The sequence below is a fragment of the Erpetoichthys calabaricus genome, chromosome 2 (assembly GCF_900747795.2).
Source record: "Erpetoichthys calabaricus chromosome 2, fErpCal1.3, whole genome shotgun sequence".
NCBI lineage: Eukaryota > Metazoa > Chordata > Cladistia > Polypteriformes > Polypteridae > Erpetoichthys > Erpetoichthys calabaricus.
This window is the reverse complement of record NC_041395.2, coordinates 81612790-81635053: the sequence shown is the minus strand read 5'-3', so window position 1 is coordinate 81635053 and position 22264 is coordinate 81612790. Positions and strand designations below refer to the sequence as shown.

The 22264-nt window shown below is 37.3% G+C and overlaps 1 protein-coding gene across 1 annotated transcript in view; it reads left to right on the top strand.

Moving 5' to 3' along the window:
* The window catches only part of mrpl9 (mitochondrial ribosomal protein L9), a 28619-nt gene extending 8780 nt beyond the window's left edge, over positions 1–19839 (top strand). The window contains exons 4-8 of the mRNA XM_028793981.2: positions 1952–2076; positions 4397–4447; positions 9018–9119; positions 11542–11625; positions 19495–19839. Coding sequence (XP_028649814.2) covers positions 1952–2076; positions 4397–4447; positions 9018–9119; positions 11542–11625; positions 19495–19629 — 497 coding nt within the window. The 3' untranslated portion in view covers positions 19630–19839. The remainder of the gene's footprint in view (positions 1–1951; positions 2077–4396; positions 4448–9017; positions 9120–11541; positions 11626–19494) is intronic.
* The last annotated feature ends 2425 nt before the right edge of the window (positions 19840–22264 follow it).

Sequence of the window (22264 nt, the reverse complement as noted above, 5' to 3'; positions counted from 1 at the left end):
GCTAAAGGCGGTCCAACGAAATATTAGTGTGTGACCTTTTTTTTTTGGTGGCGACTTTTTTTTTTTTTTGGCCAGGCAGTGTATTAAAGGTTAAGTTAGCAATTTTTGAAATCATAGTTAATAGGGGATTTTATTTATTTTAATCATTTTCTTTTCTTTATGTCCAGTATAGCATTAAGGCCACAATATTTAATTTTCTTAAGAAACATGAGCAGGTAACATCTGTTGCCTACTATTTATTTTATTTGTACAAAGATACAAAGGTTAATACTTCAGCTTAGAACATAAAGCTTTTGCACTGCTGGCTAGTGAAAAAAAAATTATAGAAGTATAAAGGGGAAACAAAAAAACGTTTGAATTAGAATCAGATGATTCTGATTAAATTAAATTGGTGATCGGGCCTAATTGGAACTATTATTTTTTCACATCTGTGGCATATATTCTTTTGCCCTGGAAATTTGCATTACTAGGGGAAGTAACATTCATAAACTAGAAAATAAAACAAAAAAAAATGTATCTCCCTCAGTTGCTGTAAATTGAAAAGCATAGAACAGAAGCCTTAAAAATGATTGAATATGTCCAGTTTGAATCCAAGTATATTCCTAAATACTGATTCACATATTGATGTGGCACGTGCAGTAAATCAGAAAAGAGCATATCCATATCATTTTCAAAAAAATAACATAGTATTTTCCTGAGACTCCACCATGTTTAATACATGATTGCATAACTCCAATCTCCTGAACATACAAGACACTCCTTTACCCACAGGGTTGTGGTTGCTAATGGCTTGCTTTATGAATGCTGATAGACAGAATTATTTTTGTCCCCAAGGGAAAATTTGGCAATAAATAGATAAATAAATATTTATACACCTACATTATGGTCTGAATACACACCAGAATTACTTTTTAAATTTTTTTTTAAAAAGAACCTCTGACTTGGCAGTCACAGTTACAGTGAGGCATTATGCAGACATATTGCTGTTGGTATAAATGAGCTCCAGTAAAGATGCTTGATACAATTTTGCTGAATAATTTGATGGCTGGAACTACTCAGTGTTAGTGTGTCAGAGAGAGAGAGAGGATGTGCAGCATGTTAATAATGATGCTCAGTTTCGTTTTAATTCTTTCCTTTGCTATTACCTCCAGGTCCAGCGTGTATCCCATAACTGAGTTTGCTCTTTTAATTAGCTTGTTGATTCAGTGGGCCTATCTTGAAGTGGTGCTACCAGCCCAGAACACCACAGCATAGGACCACAGATTTGTAGATGATGTGAAGATGTCACTTTCCACATTAAAGGAAGTCTCCTAAGTAAAAAAGACAGTCATTTCTATACTCTTGCTATTCTATTTTATATGACATTTTGAGTTTTCTGTAGATTTTGGCACACCATGTTACTACAAAGATTTGCAAGATGTCTAATTGTATTGATTAAACTTAAATGTAGAAGTCATTAACACACTGTAGTAATGAGTTTCACCAGATTGAAAAGTAGAAGAGAGACAGAGAAAAAGAGAAATTTGTTATAAAGATTTAACAAAGATTTAATAAAGTTTATCTAATCTAATTACTTCCAACTTTGATTTTTGACATATACATATTTCCAAAATGCAGTTCTGCAAATAGACCTTTGGCACTTCGAAATGGACAAGTTAGATAAATTTTAACACTTTTGCATCCTGTTTCTTGTGATGTCTGTTTACTTTTTAGTAAGGTCCTGAGGGATGCCCCTTTTTTGGGGGTTGGGAAAAAAAAAAAACCTCACACTGTTCCAGTGTGGTGCTTAGCTGTCGCCTGCTGCACTTTTTGGTCCAATCCAGGTGGTTCAGTGCATGATCCCAACCTAGTAATGCAGGCAGTTTAAGTGTCTTGCTCAGAGGATTGGGAGGAGAGGAATGAGCTGGCAATGATTAGTTTTCCTTCTGATTTTTTTTTTTTTTAATTGCAGAATTGGGTAGTCGAGGGGATGTGGTCTTTGTGAAAAAGTCACTAGGACGTAACAAACTTCTTCCTGAAGGCCTTGCTGTATATGCCTCACCTGAAAATAAGGCACTGTTTGAGCAGGAAAAAGAGGTAAGATTAGTTGTATGTTTCATCTCGTACATAATGTCACTGATGTATCTGAAAAACATTTAATGCTGTTTATAATGTGTGCATCTCAGCAATGATGTTTTTATTTGACAACACTCAAAAAAATTAAAATGTGATTCCTGGAAGTAAATCATGTACAATGTATATTGAAAGCACTTCATTATTAATGTTTGGTGGTTTACTTGGCTTTATATGTGTTTTATATACAAATGGAACACAGAGAAACTTTAATCATTACTTGTTGTTTCTTCTTCTTATCTAGACTACTATACTCTTTGGCTTACTCCCTAACCCCCACCCCCCTTTTAATCAGGAGATGTAGGGAAAGCATTTTGACATTATGTTCGTTCCGTACATGGAAAATACTTAAACCCACAACATTATACCGAACTCACATGAACACATACATGTAAAATAGAAAAGCATTTAAAATATAAAACTTTTTTTTTTTTTTTTGACATAATAAATTCCATTGTCTTTTGGTTCCTTTTTTTCAAGATTTTTTTTTTTTCTTTCAAAAATTCATTTAAGTAAACAATTTTGTCAGTGCACAACTGGAGTTTGTTTGCCTTTGCTCACAAATTTTGTGTAGTAATATTACCGTGTTAATACCAGTAATGTTAACTAATTGTTGGTATTCATGTACTAATGTAGACAGAAATAATGAATGATGACTGAATTAGAGGCATCCATCTTAACATGGGTGACAGAGCACAAAGGATAAGTCAGGGTTAAAATATTAAATCGTTACAAAAACAACACAGGTGCAATTTGAGCACATAGGATTCTTAAGATGCAGTAAGTTTTGTTTACTGGTAAAGGATACAAATATCTTGATTTGCTAATATGCTTGCGTGCATAATTGGCATGTAAATTTCCGTAACATTTTAAGTGTAGGACTTTCTACAGCAGTACGTGTGTGCATCTTCAACTCCATCCTTATTGTGGTATAAAATAAAAATGGGATCCTGTCTTTAATACACATCTAATCTAGTCATGTTAAAGTTAGTTTTTGTATTGTATTAAAAATTAGGCCATAAGTAACCAATAAAATATTAATTTCAAAAACACCTAGCCTTTATAACTGTTTTTTAATTTGTAAGAATCTTTTTTTTTTTTTTTTTTTTTTTTGGGTCCAAGTGTGAGCAGATTTATATCTGTATTGTCCTTATAAAGCCCTGACATTAAGAGAAAAGTGTGTGGCACGTGCAACTCTTGTTCATGTGCCAGTACATAAAGAAAAACACTGCCAGGAAGGGTTTTTCTCTCTTTCAGAAGAACATACCTTAAAAGAAATAATTTTGTGGGCATGGAAGTAAAGGAAATGTGAGAGGGGTGTGCGTACTACATAGAAGTTCCTTAGGTGGTTTGGTGACAGCAAGGTGGACTAAAAAACTACTATACTTACAGGGAGCATTTCTAACCTAAAACTGGTTCTATAATTAACCACAACAGTAGCACTAAGTTGGGATCTAAATATTACCCTGTACAGGCAATGAGTCAAGGTTAGGTTTGGACTGGTAGGATGGAAACTGGCCAAAGACAGAGGGACTACACATAAGGTAAGGGAATTTTAGAACTCGTGTGGTTGTCAAGTGGACCAGCTACCTTGTCTGTCAGACAGGAATTTACAGTAGGTCAATTTGGTTTATATGTTGAGCTTGTACTGTTTTTACTTTTAATAATGAAACCCTTTTCTTTATATTTTTTTGCTGAGACATCATTTTAGGTTGAAAGATGGCTGGAGAGTACTGCTGATTTTTTTTTTTTTTTTCTTCTTTTTTTTAAATTTTATATCTAATGTCGCTAGTTCTTGGATCAGTTCCTGCCTCAAATGCATGGCTGGTTCAAATGTTCTAAGGGTGCACTTTTTCTGTGTAATGGAAACCTTGATTTTGAACAGTGATGGTGTTTTGCTTATAAATTCCAAGAGCGATTTGAAATTCACATTTTGGTGATATTTCAGACAATTTACAAATGTTTACTATGATACATTTGATAGATTTAAAACCAGTTGCCCATGCCTTCTAAAGGATAAACATAACAGGTATTTAAAACTATATTTATATAATCTTATTGTGTAAAAGACTACTTATTCAGTTATTTATTTGAACTATTAATAATAAGTAGTGAAATTTTTCAGTAAATTCTAAACATAAAAGTAGACTAGGTAAAGTGAAAATCTTCTGCATTAAAAAAAATTGTCATAATCCTTCTTTTCATTTTGTCCTATTATAAAAAGAATGTGCAGTCAATATTTATAAAATGGGCTTTATGTGGTTTTTTTTTTTTCACCCCTTAGCGATTACTTGAAAAGCCAGAAGAAAGAGTTCAGACTCAAACTGGAGAGCTGGTAAGTTTTACTTTTAAAAATGTAACAAATGTATATTGAAATCTTACAATCTTGTAAGAGCTATGTTATGTGAAGTTTTTTGAAAAGCAGAATGATTCCTTAAAATGCAGAGACTGTGACAGGCTTTAAAACTGTTTAAATGTGCATTAAAAGAAAGGCACAACTAGTGGTATTTAATATTTCTTACTTGACTTTACACATATTTCAGCTGTCTTGTTTAAGTATTTAAACCAATGGTCTGCGTTCTTTAATATAAAGTAAAGCATATCCGATTTCTAAAGAAAACAAACTGTTAGAGTCCAGGCAAGTATTAAAATTCAGTTTTAATGGAAAGGGATAGGAATTTATTAATTTAACAATATTTTAAATTAGTTATATATTTGGTAGCACAGTGGCACAATAATTATCCAATGTCCTCAGTTTAAATTCCATGCCCAGTGGTTGTTGCCCATTTGGTTTTATATTTTCTTCCTTTATCTGTGTAGATTTATCTTCATGTACTCTGGCTTTCCTCCCCACATCCCCATGTGTTGGGTTAATTGGCAGCCTCAAATTGGTGTTGTGAGCTTTGTAATAAAGTGAGGACCTGTGTAGGTCTGGTTCTACTTTACATCTAGTTCTGCTGCGGTAGGCTCTAAGTAACCCTGAATTGGATTTACTGTTTTTGACAATGCTGTGTTGTAGGTTAAATATTATGTATGTCTTGATTTTATATATATATATATATATATATATATATATATATATATATATATATATATATATATATATATATATATATCAATAGCTATCAAAAGTCTTTATTGAATTGGTGGTGGAGTCAATGTTAACCCCAATATTTAAAATACATGGCTGCATTTATGGGTGAACATTCTGTGAACATAGGATTCATAGATCTGCATGAAAGGTTGGGGTTAGCGGAAGAGTTCCATATGCATAAATCTGTGCGTACGCCAACTTCCACATTCTTCCGCTACATAAATCCCGGTCAGTGTGAAAAGTAACGCACATGCATGTGCCTGCCGCCCCACCCAGACTCCTCCCAGAATTACCCCTCTTTGAATATGCAAACAAATATAAATAGATAGATAGATAGATACTTTATTAATCCCAATGGGAAATTCACAATAGCACCTTATGTTTTGCGTTGTGTGAAAAGATAATCGCAAAAGCATGGGAGAAAAAGTAGAATTTCAGCGAATACCAAGTAGAGGCAAGGAAAAACTTACTATTTGTTGGTTTAAGCAGTGATATAAACAACAAGAGGAAGCTGATCGAGTAACACAGTGGTGGAGAAACTCGAAAGTTCAAGTTCAGAAAGTCGTAAAGGGCCTGAAATAAATAAGTGGTCAGATATCAAAGTTGGTGTGAAAAGGCGAGTCATAGCCCACATTCTGAGTGTCATATGGAAGCTTATTAGGGTACAGAGAAAAGAAAAACAAAATAATAATAATAATAAATTCATTACATTAGGGACACAGTTGAAAAACATGTCCAAATGTGAAATTTAATCTCGAAATTTCCACTTTAATCACATAGTTTATTTTGTCATTAAAGTAGAATGTCATAAACTTCATCTTAAAATTGCTTAATTTGCTACTTTCTCAGATCCCATCATAAATAAAGTAGCACGTTAAATGCTTTGTATTCTGTATTCTTTTATGTACTGTATGTGTGTGAATCACTACGTGCTTTTTTAACGGGCTTTCTCTTAAGCTGACAGGACACAGAATATATTACATTCATGATATTACAGCTCTCTGAACAATTTAAATATTAAGATGTATACTTGATATCATTTTCATAATGATAGGAATAGCGATGAGCTGGTGCCCTCTCCAGAGACTGTTCTGCCTCCCGCAAGATGCTTGCTGCGCCATGTGCGACCTATGATGAAATAATTTATTGCAGCAGTACTGTCTCTCTCAAACATACTAACCTCCAATACCTGCCCTTCCTTTTCTTTCTCCAAGTAACCAATCACTACACAATCAGCTCTGTAATAGATGCCAAGCCATCTGCAAGCTTAGAACGCCGATTCTTAAAAATTTTTATTGAACATTGAAATCTCTTCGTAGTACATGTTTAATTATTCCATCCATCTATCCATCCAGGGTCGTGCCAGTCCCAGCAAGCATGCAGCGGGAGGCAGGAACAGTCCCTGAATGGGGTGCCAACACATCGCTACCTCTGTCCACCATGTCCTTACATTTTTAATCATTAACAATATACATTATTTAAGTGAAGTTTGAAAGGTATCTGTATAATGTAATAAACATACTTTACTACATTTCATCTTAAAAATGATATCAAGAGCTCCAAGAAGATAGCACTTGGAAATCTAAATCGACTTAGAAGCCACTTGTCATCATATGTAAATACGCACTTTATAAAGTGGCTCAGGTTGTGCAATATTAATACTGTAGTGCAAGTTTACAGTGAGGTGATTGTACTTATAAGTACAAAACATTTCTATCAGGAACACTTGATGGACTGATTGAGTACATTTAGAGCTCTTGGGATGAAACTGTTTCTGAACCAAGGTCCCTATAGGAAAGACTCTGAAGTGTTTGCCGTACTGTATGGTAGAAGTTCAAATAGTCTGTGCACATGGCTGAGGCAGCGTGTGCTAAATGCTGTATCCCAATAATAATCTTTCTGATCAGCTGCTATAGAGCTGTGATTCCACACTCGGATACAATGGGTTAAATACTCAGTGGTGCACTGAGAGTAACAATGCTAAAGCAGCTGTAGTATTTGGAATAGTTTATGTGGTTATGGGTTGATTACAATCCGATGCCTTAAACTAATAAACGATATGCGGTTAATGTCAGTGTATTTGATATAGCCATGTCAGGAATGTGATTCTAAAAAATAAAAGGAAACCACACAGGAAGAGTAGCACTGCTTTGACGCAGGGTGCCACCAGTTTGCAAAACCAAGTGGAAAACTTGCATATGCAAGGGATTGAGCTGGCGTGAAAATGTGTGTGGCTTTATGCCAAATTTAGTTTTTATACATCGCGATTTTTGTGTGTAAGCATAGTTTATACATGAGGCCCCTGGTGTCTATTGGGTGTAAATGGTTGCAGCAGTGAAAGGGGCAGGTATGTCTGTGTTGTGTCAGAAGTGACTTCATTGACCTTCATGATTCTCTTGTCTGTTTTAAAGGCAAAACAGAAAAAGACATTAGTTGTGGCATCACACCAGTTACCTTCGCCGTATTTCCTAGCATTTTAGAACCTGTAAGACGGTCCTCAGATTCATGTATCTGACACTGCAGTAGGCATTTATGTGGTATAGGTGTTTTGAGTTATAACTGATATGACTGTATCAACAGTTTCTGCAAATTTATGACCACTAAACAAAAGGAGGCTGCTTAGTGGCAGCGTGCATTCTATCTGAATTCAAGTTCACCATGTTTCACAACCACACCAGAGCAATTGTACATTGGCAATCAGTCAATGTTGTGTTTTTTGTTTTTTTTTTTTTTTTTTTTTTGCATCACCAAGTGGTTTAATTGCTTATAAAGTTTACTTGTTCCTTTTTTTTAATGCTACCATTGTGCTATGTGTGAGCCTTTACAAAACAACAGATATCTTCTTACTTTGGATGCATCAACTTTCTTTCTTAATTTATGCTGCTATAAAACAAACTGCTGTACTGCATGTCTGTTTAGGCGGCAAGATAATATCGAGTGTTTATGTGCCACATTGCTTTAGTTCAACAATGGGGAATTTATTATGGCAAAATTGCTATACTGTAAATAAATGCCTAAAAACGAATACACAGTAAGCCATGATTGATGGTGGAGGAGTGGCGATACATCAGTTTAATACAATATTTGTATATATTTTATTTAATCTAATAAAACCTTGCGTTATATTTTTGACTGTTCTACTGTAAAGGATCCTAATTGTTGAAGGTTCAATTGATATATCTTGGCCTTGGTTACATGTAAGGGTTTTTTTTTCCCTGTCAAACTGCAAAAGTGACATTTATAGTGAAATGAAAAGCAGGATTGAAGCTGTAATCTGACCTCTATGATAGCACCTACTGATCGACACCAAAGAGGTTTCCTAACAATATATATAAAAAAAAAAAAAAAAAAAAATTATGCTTTGTAAAATAGTATTTTTTTATAGTGATATCTTTTTTTGTGGCTTTTAAAACTTAATGTGCATTGCATTTATTTTTTTATTTTGGGTCAAGTAAGATATTAACACGACTGTTTATAATAAAACTTGGGTTATGCAAATAGTAATACCACACTTTATTATTTTGTAGCTTCATAAAGTTAAATGCATAAATCCTTTATTTTGCAGGTGTGACCCATGAAGTTTTCACATTTCTTGAATGTTAGGCTGACATTATATACTTTTTAGTTTTGGTTCTTTTTCATCATTTTTTGACTTGCATTTCTTTGCTAATTTCACTAAAATCTTTAACCTACTTTTTGAAATGATTTGGAAAACTCTTTTAGGAGGATTGGCAGTTTCTTGAGTTGCTGTTTGTTTTCATGTGAAATGTTTGATATTTTTTTTTTATTTTATTTTTTATTTTTTTTTAAGACTGTGGCCTTTTTGAAAAAATGTCATCTCACAGTATATATGAGAACAGATATTACATATCAGTTGAACAAGGATATCGTTTGCCGCCAGATGCTCCGGAAGGTAAAATAATTGCACATAATTTCAAATAGAAATTTTTCAGGGCAGGGAAAAGTGCAAAGGTTATTTGCTAATTTTGAAGAAAATGCAGAATTTTGTGTAAATTTTCTCTGGCCAATAAATTTTGTGGAAAAATTTGTTTCCTCTACAATTTTTGGTGAAACCAATAGATTTTTGAATGCTGAAAGCAAATATGTATTTGCAATTTTTGTGTCACGTAGTGTTTTCAAGAAAACTGTGATTACACATTTAACATTGTTAACGTCTCCAGTAGCATAGGCCTACGCTACGATATTACAACGTAAGCAACACAAGAGAAAACTAGAAATGTTTTCCTGTAGATTTTCATTTGTAGTCACTGTCTGATGCTTCCCGTAACAGTCTCCCAGCATAGACCAACTCCACTTTCCCTGGTAGCATTTCTCCATGTTGGCAATGTCTTGCTGAAACCTTTCACCATGTTCGTCGCTGACGTTGGCTGAAAAAAGTTCAAGTTGGAATGAAGAAAATGTATCTTCAGTAACAGGTTGCAGCTCATTGACTTGTATATCTGGAGCAGACTTTCAACCTGTTTGATGTAGTTTGGTGAATTGTAGTTGCCCAGAAAGTTAGAAACAACATTCTTGATGGTGGTCCACACGACACGTTTGGCACCCTGCAGAAGGCCATCAAAGTGGTTATTCGTCATCACCTCTTGGATCTGTGGGCCAACGAAAATACCTTTTATCTTGGCATCACTGATACATGCAAACATCTGTCACAGGAATGCAAAGGCTTGTTCATTGCCTTAATAAGGTTTTCCATTAGCCCAAGTTTGATGTGCAGACATGGAAGAAATAAGTTGTTCAGATCAACCACTGGGTGCTGTACAACATTCTTCTGCCCTGGAACCAGTTTCCTGCGAGGTGGCAAGTCCTTTATCATGTCATGTGAATTTCTTGCTAGGCTATCCCACCTGCCATGAAAACAACAGTACTTGGTGTATTCAAGTTTCAGATAAATAAAATTGCATCCACCTTCAGATCGCCGCATATATTCCAGTTGTACCTCAAGTACTGAATGTTTCAGCAGCAGCTGCATGTTCTCATATCTTTCCTTCATATGAATGACATGTATGACAAGTATGGAAGGGTAGATACTGCCATTGTGCAGCAAAACAGCATTCAATATTAACAATGATGAATCATTAAACAGTCACCATTCTTTTGGATCATGTTCACATCCGATAGCAGAAAGCGGTCCATCGATGTCAATGCAAAGGGTCAAACTGTCAGTTTATCTGAAGAATTTTGTCAAATCTGCATGACTGCAGCAAAATACTGAAATCTTTGTACCTGGTGACAACAGGTTCTTGCAACCTTGATCGAAGCAGTTCTGCCCGATTCTGATAAATTCAAATCTCTGACAAGATCGTTGAGCTTTAAATTAAATGAGGATTACTGGATGTTGATGGCTCGAAATTTGTATCGTCAGCCACTGCAGCAGCTTCCATCTGCATTGGCTTGACTATCTTTGCTTCCTAGTCCTTGTCCTCCAGCGTCCAACCTCCTGGTCACCAATTTTTCACCCAAAGTATAACTTGTATGCCTTCTTTAAGAGTGCTGTTATTAACCATTTTTCGCCTAAGATGTAACAAAACGTCATGAGGCTATTGCAACATTGGTGTGACATTTCAGAAATTGTATTAAATTAAATTCACTGCCTTTGAACATAATTGTTTTATTTCTAATGTAATACTCATTGACACTGACATCGGTTAAAGACTCCTGGAACTCACTGCTGCTGTTAGCTATACATAGAGGTGCGTTGCCATGGAAACAAGTCATAGTCTTGAGGCCACACTTGGGTATGACCGAGTGCACCTGAGCACACATGATCAGACAGGTTTTCTTGCAGTATTAGATCTAAGTGAATCTCTAGTATAAATTGCATTGGTTATGGATGTTAAACATCATTTTGATCTAAGAAGATCATGAGCTACTGCCAGGCAGCTAAACCTGAGCACCCATGACTATGCTTAACACCCTTATTTGATAATTTCATAATTGTATATTACAAAATTAGCCATTTCTCAAAAGACTTACTTGATGACAAATTTTTCAAGTTATTTCTGTGATCAGCATCACAAAATCTATCTGGCATATAAGAAATTATGATGTAAACAAAAACATTTTAAAGCAGCAACCAGTTAAAAAATTATTTAATGTAGTTTACTTTTTGTTTTGATGTAAGGTTAAGATTTAAAATGTTTACTTGTTCAGTATGTGTTGTTGTTTTTGCCATTTTTTTTATTGGGAAGTTATTCTAGTTTCATCATATTGTACTGAATGAAAAGCGTTTTTGAATTTTCCAGTTTCTTAATGGTGTTTTTTGAGTACTGTCGTATATTTATGTTTTTATGCCAAGTGCTTTATTTCCCTTATAGCTAGGAGTATTTGTACCTCCACATGCTCTGACATTGCCTGAAGAGCCAATTACAACATTAGGAGAGTACTGGTGTGATGTTACGGTAAGTTAACATAATTCACACATGTACTTAATTTTATCAGGAATTAAAATTCCTCATTCATTATTTAATATATGCATTTCTGCCATATCATTTAAAATATTTCAAGAGGAGAGTTGTAAAATAATGCATTATAATTATGTGTATTTTTTTATTACCTTTTTATATTCTCTTACTTAGACTTAGACTTAGACTCTACTGTGCTATGCAGCATATCGGGTAGCAAGGGTTCCCCAGCGGCTCAATTCTTGGGCGAGTGCTTCATCGTCATCCCATATGGTGTTCAGCTTCTTCAGGTCTTGCTCCAAATTTCTTCTCCATGTAATTCAGGGGTGTCTTCGTGGTCATATAGCGCCAGAAAGTGTCCATCTCATTGCCACCCTAGGGATCCGATTGATATTCTTAGTCGTCCTAAAATAGATTTGCAAGCTAAGAGTAGAGGAAGAGTTAACCTCCTCCATATTTTGTCGGTGTATTCCCAATGAGTGAACTATTTTATTTTTCTCCATGTCATATGTTGTAGCCCAATAATAAAACTTCCTACTGCACATTTTTAACTTGGATTGACTCCATTATATGATAAAGTGAAAGTATTTTTATTAAAAGGTTCACAGTTCAAAATTGACTTATTTCTTGTGAAGGCTTACTGCCTGGTAATCAAAATGTGAAATGTTTCTTTTCACTGTGTCATGCACGTCCACACATGTTGGAGTCACAGTTATCCAAAACTTCAACATTTTTTCAAACAATAGTTTATTCTCCTGTTGAAGAGGAGAACCTTTTCTGTTTAATGTATCTCTTATGGGGGAGCTGATGGAGATAATGTAAATATTTTTTCTCTTTTTTTATATTGTTCCATTGGCTTCTAAATCATGCAGAATTACTTGTAGCAGTGCTACTTAAGAACTGCATCTCCCAGCAGTCCCTGCTGGGGCTGCTCCGGACTGGAGACACACAGGGAATCCAGCAGGCTCAATTCTTCCTCCGGGGCTCTGACCGTAGCGTGACGTGGCCTAGGCTGCGGACGTACGTCCACCAGCGGTCCACTCAGCTCAAGCTCCTCGCCCTGCACTGCGCTTACAACAGACATGCTTCTGTCGGATGTGTATGTAAAGTCGGTCAGAAGGGAACGTAATTAACCTGGCTCCTACCTGGCTCGCCAAAATCTGTAGCGGTCAGGAGCCGCTAAGATTCACACCGCCAAAGATGACGGTGATTTATTTATTTTAAAAGCAGAGATCCCAGGAACGTCCCCAGCCTTGGATCGACCCACACACTCTCACCACAGAGACAAATAAGCACACTGGGAATGACAAACAATTATAAATATAATGACATGAATTGAGTAATAAAAACAGTAATACCACCCCTGACCCCTTCGGCGATATTACACATACACAAAATAAACACAAACACCACACAGCAAAGTCCATATATACGAAACAGGTTGAAAGACGAATAGTGACCAAGTTAAGTCCAGCGATCTGTAAGTTGCAATGGAGAAGGGAAAATACAGTCCTACCGGTATTTACTGATGAGGTTGATGGTTGATTCGGGAGCGCTCCACTCTTCCGGAAAATCCAATAATCCAATACAGCTCTCAGTGAACAGGTAGACAGACAATCCAGACCCCAACAAACGAATACAGTCCAAGACACAATGATCACAGTTCAAATAACAGCAGGAGAGACGACAAATAACCGCAACAAACAATACAAACCAAAAACAAAACTTTTCCTCTCTTTTCCCTCTGCCCTCCTTTTATCTGCCTGTGGCTACCTTTGACAGTTCACGTTCAGGGTGTGCTATCGGAAGGGTTGTGCTAACGTTGTGCCCGATGCCTTATCACGGGTTCACGAGCCCGCGCCAGTGGTATGTGCGGTATCGGTCTCTAACCCTTGGCCTGATCTTCCCCTGAACATGCAGGAAATCGTTCAATCTCAAGCAGCCAGTCCTGTATGTCAGAGGTTGAGAGAGGGCTCGGGGGGGAGGCCTGACCGCATACATTATAGGGAACTTCAAGGGGCACTCTATCGCTGCGTTCCAACAAAAGATCGGGGTTACCATTATCAGTTGGTAGTGCCCGAGACATATGTGCCCAAGTTCCTACAGTATTATCATGATAGCCCGATCGGTGGTCACCTTGGACGTACTAAGACACTGTTTAAAATCTTGGAGGTGGCATGGTGGCCGACTGTACACAAAGACGTCTGGTCCCATGTCCAGACTTGTACCACCTGTCAGCAATACAAAACCCCACCTGGTCTCCCCTCGGGACAGCTTCAGCCAGTAACCGTCACTACCCCGGGGGAAAGCCTAGGCGTGGACCTAATGGGACCATTTCCTGCTAGCAAGGACCGGAAGACCTACCTGATGGTGGTTGTGGACTATTTTACTCGCTGGGTGGAGCTATTCCCTTTGGCTAATGCCACCGCCAAGAAGATATGTTCCACCCTGAAGGATGAGATATTTACCCGATGGGAGGTGCCGAAGAACATCATCACAGATCGGGGCCCGCAATTTACCGGCTCAGAGGCCGAAGAGTTGTGGAAACAATGGGGGGTGGTTCACCTGAAAACTACAGCATACCATCCCCAATCAAATCGCACTGAGCGGGTGAATCGGACCCTGAAGACCATGATAGCATCCTTCGTCGGAGACCACCATCAGGATTGGACAAAGTGGCTGCCTGAGCTGCGGTTCGCATTGAACACGGCGGTGCACGAGGTTACAGGTAAAACCCCTGCATTGTTAGCTTTAGGCAGACAGATAAATGGTCCTCTGGAAAGGATTATTGAACTCAACCCACCTAAACCAGACACATCACTACACAATCACTTGCAAAGTATCCAACACATCACACAACAGGTAAAAGAGAGAATGGTGAGGTCCCAGTCCAGACAATCTCAATCGTACAACCAGAGACATAAGCTTGTGCAATTCTCGGTTGGGGAGAAAGTCTGGATCAGGACTCATCCCCTCTCCAAAGCCTCTGAGAAATTTACTGCTAAACTGGCTCCTAAGTGGTTCGGCCCGGCTACGGTTGTCCAAAAGAAGGGACCTGTGACCTACACAATAGAGTGGGGATTGCCAGGGACTAAAAAAATAGACTCGGTAAACATCTTCAATCTCAAGCCTTGGTTCGGCCGTACACCACGGCCTGGGGGTGGGGATTGTAGCAGTGCTACTTAAGAACTGCATCTCCCAGCAGTCCCTGCTGGGGCTGCTGGGGTCAAAGGTAGCCACAGGCAGATAAAAGGAGGGCAGAGGGCAAAGAGAGGAAAAGTTTTGTTTTTGGTTTGTATTGTTTGTTGCGGTTATTTGTCGTCTCTCCTGCTGTTATTTGAACTGTGATCATTGTGTCTTGGACTGTATTCGTTTGTTGGGGTCTGGATTGTCTGTCTACCTGTTCACTGAGAGCTGTATTGGATTATTGGATTTTCCGGAAGAGTGGAGCGCTCCCGAATCAACCATCAACCTCATCAGTAAATACCGGTAGGACTGTATTTTCCCTTCTCCATTGCAACTTACAGATCGCTGGACTTAACTTGGTCACTATTCGTCTTTCAACCTGTTTCGTATATATGGACTTTGCTGTGTGGTGTTTGTGTTTATTTTGTGTATGTGTAATATCGCCGAAGGGGTCAGGGGTGGTATTACTGTTTTTATTACTCAATTCATGTCATTATATTTATAATTGTTTGTCATTCCCAGTGTGCTTATTTGTCTCTGTGGTGAGAGTGTGTGGGTCGATCCAAGGCTGGGGACGTTCCTGGGATCTCTGCTTTTAAAATAAATAAATCACCGTCATCTTTGGCGGTGTGAATCTTAGCGGCTCCTGACCGCTACAACTTTCCCTTGTAAATAAAGGAAAGCATCTTAATGAGCCTCATATTTTATTGGCATTCATGCAGTGAATACATGTATCAGTAATTCCTCCTGGTTTCTTTTTTTGGAAGAATTAGTAGCCTTCTTTTTTTCTGTTTGTATTATTAGTTTTGAATGTGGGTGTTTCAGAAGTCCACAAACATCTAGTGATTAAGTGTTGGAAGGGGAAATTTGCAGCTGCTTGCTGTCTTCTCACTAACCACCTTCTTGTAATATAACCTCCCGTGACTTGTGACTCATTACTGTGTGGTAAAAAAACAGAATGTCAAAGTATCCAAATACCTCAGCTCACAGGTGCTGTGTATTTAACTGTGGTTCTGTCTGTCTAATTATGTTTATAGTTCAGAATAATAGCAGTGTGTTTTAAAAAGTGAATAAAGCTACAAATCCTTATAATAGCTTTTATTTCCATACACGCAAATGCATTGGGAACACTGCACAATCTATTCCAAATCAAGACATGAAAAAAAAAATGTTCAAATTTGTGTTATTCCTTTACAGAAAGTGAAGAAAAGGGAATATTAGGCTGTTCAAAAGAATAGCATTGTGGAGTTCAATTAGTGAGTTCATTAATTCTGTGAAAAAACAGGTGTCAATTATGGCCCTTATTTAAGGAAGGAAGATGGCAAATGTAGTACATGCTTGTTATAGTGCATTTCTCTCTGAAAATCTGAGTAAAATGGGTCGTTCCAGACATTGTTCAGAAAAACAGTGTACTTTGATTAAAAAGTTGATTGGAGAGGGGAAAACATATACTGTATAAAGAAGTGCAGAAAAGTATAGGCTGCTCAGTCTGAAATGATCGCAAATGCTTTAAAATGGCAACCAAAACCAGTAAAACATGAAAGAGAGCAGAAAACTACCATTCGATTGGATCGAAGGATAGTCAGTGGCAAAAAAGACTCTGCCAATTATCAGCTCCAGGAAGATCAAAGAAGGTCTAAAGTTACCTGTGAATACTGTTACCTTAGCTTTCACATAGGTGTCTTGTACTTGCTTCTGCAAGAAGCCCTTGCAAAGTCCCATTATTGAAAAAAGACGTGCTGAAGAGATTACAATTTGCCAAAGAACATATTGACTGGCCTAAAGAGAAATGACGCAACATTTTGTGGACTGATGAAAGCAAGATTGTTCTTTTTGGATCTATGTGTCACAGATAGTTTGTCAAACGACCCCCAAACACTGAATTCATGCCACAGTACACTGTGAAGACAGTGAAGCATAGTGGCACAAGCATCATGATATGGGAATGTTTCTCATACTATGGTGTCAGCCTATTTATCGCATACCAGGGATCATGGATCAGTTTGAATACCTCAAAATACTTAAAGAGGTCATGTTATTTTATGCCAAAGAGGAAATGCCATTGAAATGGGTGTTTCAACAAGACAAAGATCCCAAACACACCAGTAAAACAGCAACATCTTGGTTCCAGACCAACAAGATTGATGTTATGGAGTGGGCAGCCCAATCCCCGGACCTTAATCCAATAGAAAACTTGTGGTGTGACATCAAAAATGCTGTTTCTGAGGCAACACCAAGAACTACAGAAGAATTGTGGAATGTAGTCCAATCATCCTGGGCTGGAATACGTGTTCACAGGTGCCAGAAGTTGATCGACTCCATCCAAAACAGATGTGTAGCAGTTCTCAGAAACAGTGGTTATACAACTTAGTTTAGTGACTCAAAGGAAAGCAAAATCTTGAAACATTTTTCAGTTTATACAGTGAATGTTTGAGTTTGTAAATGAAAATGCAGACACTGCTATTTTTTGAACAGCCTAATATTCCCTTTTCTTTACTTTCTGTAAAGTAATAACACAAATTTGATGCATGTTCTTCATGTTTTGATTTGGAATAGAATGTGTACTGTCCCCAATGCATTTGTGTGTATGGAAATAAAAGCTATTATAAGGATTTTGAGCTTTATTCACACTGCTATTATTCTGAACACAACTGTACAGTATATCACATAATACTGTAATATACCATATAAAAGTATAACACCCATTTCTGCCTTGTACACCAAATGTATTTGCATTGATTTTCTTATTTCATTAAGACGCATTAGAAGCTTCAGATGTTGACAGCATGATTTTCCAAGACATCCTGGTACACAGATTTCTTTTAACATTTGCATCCATTTAGATTTTCAATTCCTCACATTTGGTATGTTAATTTTAAATGAAACTTAATACTGTTTTACTAAATGCTTGTTTTCATCAGTCTTACAACTATATAATGCATTATCAGTGGTATTGTAGTGAAAAATTAGAATGTTACTTTGAGTGCCTCTTAGTGTATTTAGACTTGTTTGTTTTCCCTCAAAATATGTTATTAGTTAAATAGCCATACCATTTAAGTGTAAATAAATATTCATCAACCTGATAAGTATAATTTAATTTGTATTCTTATCAAATATGTCAGCACAGTAGAAAAGAGTAAAGAAAAAATTGTAAAGCAATGCCAAATGGTTTATTTTAAAACTTAAAGGAGCTCATCCCAGTGATGCACTGTTACTAGTAATGTATAAATTCAGACATTACATTGTCTCCTTTGTTGTACAAGTATAATTTGTATTATGAAAATAATACCATTAACCTTAGCACAGTGTATTAACCATTCTGAGAGCCCTAGAATTTGCTAAACGTATGCCAAGATGGGCAGTATCTAGTGAACTCTACAATGTTCGCTTAGCCTCAAGTTTGGAGAAATCACAGAAGTGTTGGCAAATTTCACTAACCTGAGCGAAATGCATTGAAGTCAGTGGAGAAGGACTAACTGAACTAGATTTGACTGGATTATAATGGTCCAATCATCTTTAAAATGAGGTTTAGGGAAACGTCTGCCAACTATACTGGAGCGATTTATTGTGGCCAAAAAGGTTACCTGACGTGTGTGCGGCACTACACCACGGTGCCTCTGTGAGATCAAAGAAGAAAGAACGCAGTCCGAGACGTGCAATCATATATTTAATCAAAACAAACTGTAAATGCCGAAATCGTAATCAAAACGTCAGAAAACTATGTAGGTTTTTTAAAGGCAGAAAATTCAAAGTGGCTTATCATGATTGAAGCTGCTGGCTCGTTCTATTTTTTGAAGTTGTGATAAGGCTCTCCCAGTTCTCTGTGCTAATAATGCTTTGCACTTCTATCAAAAAGTTAGAATGTCTTGTAAATAGTAATAAATCTTTTGTTATTATTTCATAGTCTCCTGTATTTGGAGTTGAGGTGCCAGGCTACTTCAGGGTTTGTTTTTTTTTAATCTCCGAGTGGCTAATTATGCATGCATAGGGCACACGCCTCCTTCTCTTATACTGACGTCAAACTCAAAGATCGACCTTCACATTTGGTGACAAGCAGAGATAAGTTATTTATGCTGTATAAGTTTCATAAAAATTAAAATTTTGAGAATCTCCATTATTTACTTATCTGTTCTGCACTAAGTCCCACAGAGCCTGTAAAGCAAATGATCAGCCTTATATACTTATGGAGCTGTCCCATCCAGTGTTGGCTGTTACAGCTCCGTGGGATGTTGCACTGGACTTGCAAAGCATTACGTGGCGCTGGCGAAAAAAGTTCTCCTAAACCTGCCGAGTTATCAGTAAATAAATTGATGAACAAGGGCAGACGTGCTGCCAGTTCGCTGCAAATAATGCTTTGGCGAAATTCTCTGATCAACACTAGCAGTAATTTAGTGGAAAGAACAATTGCATTTGCACCAGCTTCTCATTTATGGTTAAGTAGAGCAGAGTGTATTGGCACACAGCTCTCTTTTAAACACTGTCAGAATCTTGTGATGTCCCATTATCCATTGAACTTTTGGGATAATACGCTATAATCTTGAGATACATTTCAACATGTGTAGATATGTTACATATAGAATTTTTTAAACAAATTTCTATAGCTATTGTTTCAGAATGTCTTGGTTTTCTTGTACACCAAGTTTGCATTATTAAAAATATATTCTTTTCCTTGTACTACAGGTAAATGGAATTCAAACAGTAAGGATTCCCATGTCTGTTGTGAGCTTTGAGACACAGCTTGGGCGCAAGAATAAGCACAGCCTTGAGAAGCAAAGTTTACATGCAGAAACCAAAGATGAGGAGAGCAAATCTTGAAAGATCAGCTAATTTGTAATTCTTTTTTTTCAATGAACAACAATATCTTCTTCCTTCTGGACTGTCTGGCTATTTTAGTAAACCGAATTTTAAAGGAGACAAGTTTGACTTTCACCAGCAAAAGTTTAGAAGAGGAAAAGTTATAAACTGCTTTAAAAATAGACATTGTAAGTGTTGCATTTCAACATTATACAAATAAATAATAACTTTGTAATGAGTCAGTTTTTTTATTTGTCAAAACACAAGTGTTCCCATTTATAAGATACTCTACCACGTTACTAGTTTTATTATTTTGTGGGGAAATCTTCCCCTAATCTGTGGTTCCTGAAATCATCTTCACAATGATAATACATTGTTCTTTTTATGATAGATACTTTGTGGACCTATTTTCCATTGATAAATGCTCAAATACAGTAATCAGTTAACTTCCATTTCACTAGCAGCTTTTCCCTGGAGGTTTATAGTGCTGCCTGTTGCCTTGATCTACAACCCCAATTCCAATGAAGTTGGGACGTTGTGTAAAACGTAAATAAAAACAGAATACAATGATTTGCAAATCCTTTTCAACCTACTGTATATTCAATTGATTACACTACAAAGACAAGATATCGAATGTTCAGACTGATAAACTTTATTGTTTTGCAAATCTTCACTCATTTTGAATTTGATGCCTGCAACACATTCCAAAAAAGCTGGGACAGGAGCATGTTTACCACTGTGTTATATCACGTTTCCTTTTAACAACACTCAGTAAGTGTTTGGGAACTGAGGACACTAATTGTTGAAGCTGTGTAGGTGGAATTCTTTCCCATTCTTGCTTGATGTACAACTTCAGTTGCTCAACAGTCCGGGGTCTCCATTGTCGTATTTTGCGCTTCATAATGCGCCACACATTTTCAATGGGAGACAGGTCTGAACTGCAGGCAGGCCAGCCTAGTACCCGCACTCTTTTACTACGAAGCCACGCTGTTGTAGCACATGCAGAATGTGGCTTTGTATTGTCCTGCTGAAATAAGCAGGGACGTCCCTGAAAAAGACGTCGCTTGGATGGCAGCATATGTTGCTCCAAAACCTGTATGTACCTTTCAGCATTAATGGTGCCTTCACAGATGTGCAAGTTACCCATGCCATGGGCAATAACACACCCCCATACCATCACAGATGCTGGCTTTTGAACTTTGCGCTGATAACAATCCGGATGGTCCTTTTCCTCTTTGGCCCGGAGGACACGACGTCCATGTTTTCCAAGCACAATTTTCCACTTTGCGTCAGTCCATCTCAGATGAGCTCGGGCCTAGAGAAGCCGGCGGCATTTCTGGGTGTTGTTGATATATGGCTTTCACTTTGCATGGTAGAGTTTTAACTTGCACTTGTAGATATAGCGACGAACTGTGTTAACGAACAATGGTTTTCTGAAGTATTCCTGAGCCCACGTGGTAATATCCTTTACAGAATGATGTCGGTTTTTAATGCAGTGCCACCTGAGGGATTGAAGGTCACGGGCATCCAATGTTGGTATTCGGCCTTGCTGCTTACATGCAGAGATTTCTCCAGATTCTCTGAATCTTTTGATGATATTATGGACAGTAGATGATGAAATCCCTAGATTCCTTGCAATTGTACTTTGAGAAACGTTGTTCTTAAACTGCTGGACTATTTGCCCACACAGTTATTCACAAAGTGGTGAACCTCACCCCATCCTTGCTTGTGAATGACTCAGCCTTTTGGGGATGCTCCTTTTATACCCAATCATGAGTTTCCAATTAACCTGTTCACCTGTGGAATGTTCAAAACGTGTTTTTTGAACATTCCTCAACTTTCCCAGTGTTTTGCTGCCCCTGTCCCAGCTTTTTTAGAACGTGTTGCAGGCATCAAATTCAAAATGAGTGAAGATTTGCAAAACAACAATAAAGTTTATCAGTTTGAACATTCGATATCTTGTCTTCGTAGTGTATTCAATTGAATATAGGTTGAAAAGGATTTGCAAATCATTGTATTCTGTTTTTATTTACGTCGTTTACACAATGTCCCAACTTCATTGGAATTGGGGTTGTATAATGCAGATGCTGCTGAACCAGGAAGATGAGGATGCAAGTTGTTACCATTGATAATGAGAATTTTAACCTGGAGTAGTTTGGCCACCAGTTCCACACACAGTTGCTGATATAATAGACCATTGGGTCATTAAAAGGTAAATGGCGGTGTTTGGATTTGTACAGCTCACAATGGTTTGCCACATTGTGTTGACTTGTGCAGTACTGCCCAGGACATCAATGCAATGGCAAGGTAAAAACATTTGGATGTTGTACATTGAATGTAAAGACTCTTGTATGTATTGCAACATTAAGATTTACTTGAAACAATGATTTTATTTATTTATTTATTTTATTAGTTCAATAAAAATGTTCTTAACTTCTCACAGCTCTGTGAATGAAGCCTGCATCAATTCACACAGTGTACTGGCAGCGGTCTGGGTACTGCATAATGGCACATTGCTGTTGCTCTCTCCACTTAGCTGATCCCACTCTTGTGGTTGTGTGCTACTTCAGACAGCAGTACCTCAAGTTCACATTTACTGAAGTTTTGTTTTCTGTGTTCTTCCATGGTTTATGTAATAAAGATGTCATTTTTCTGT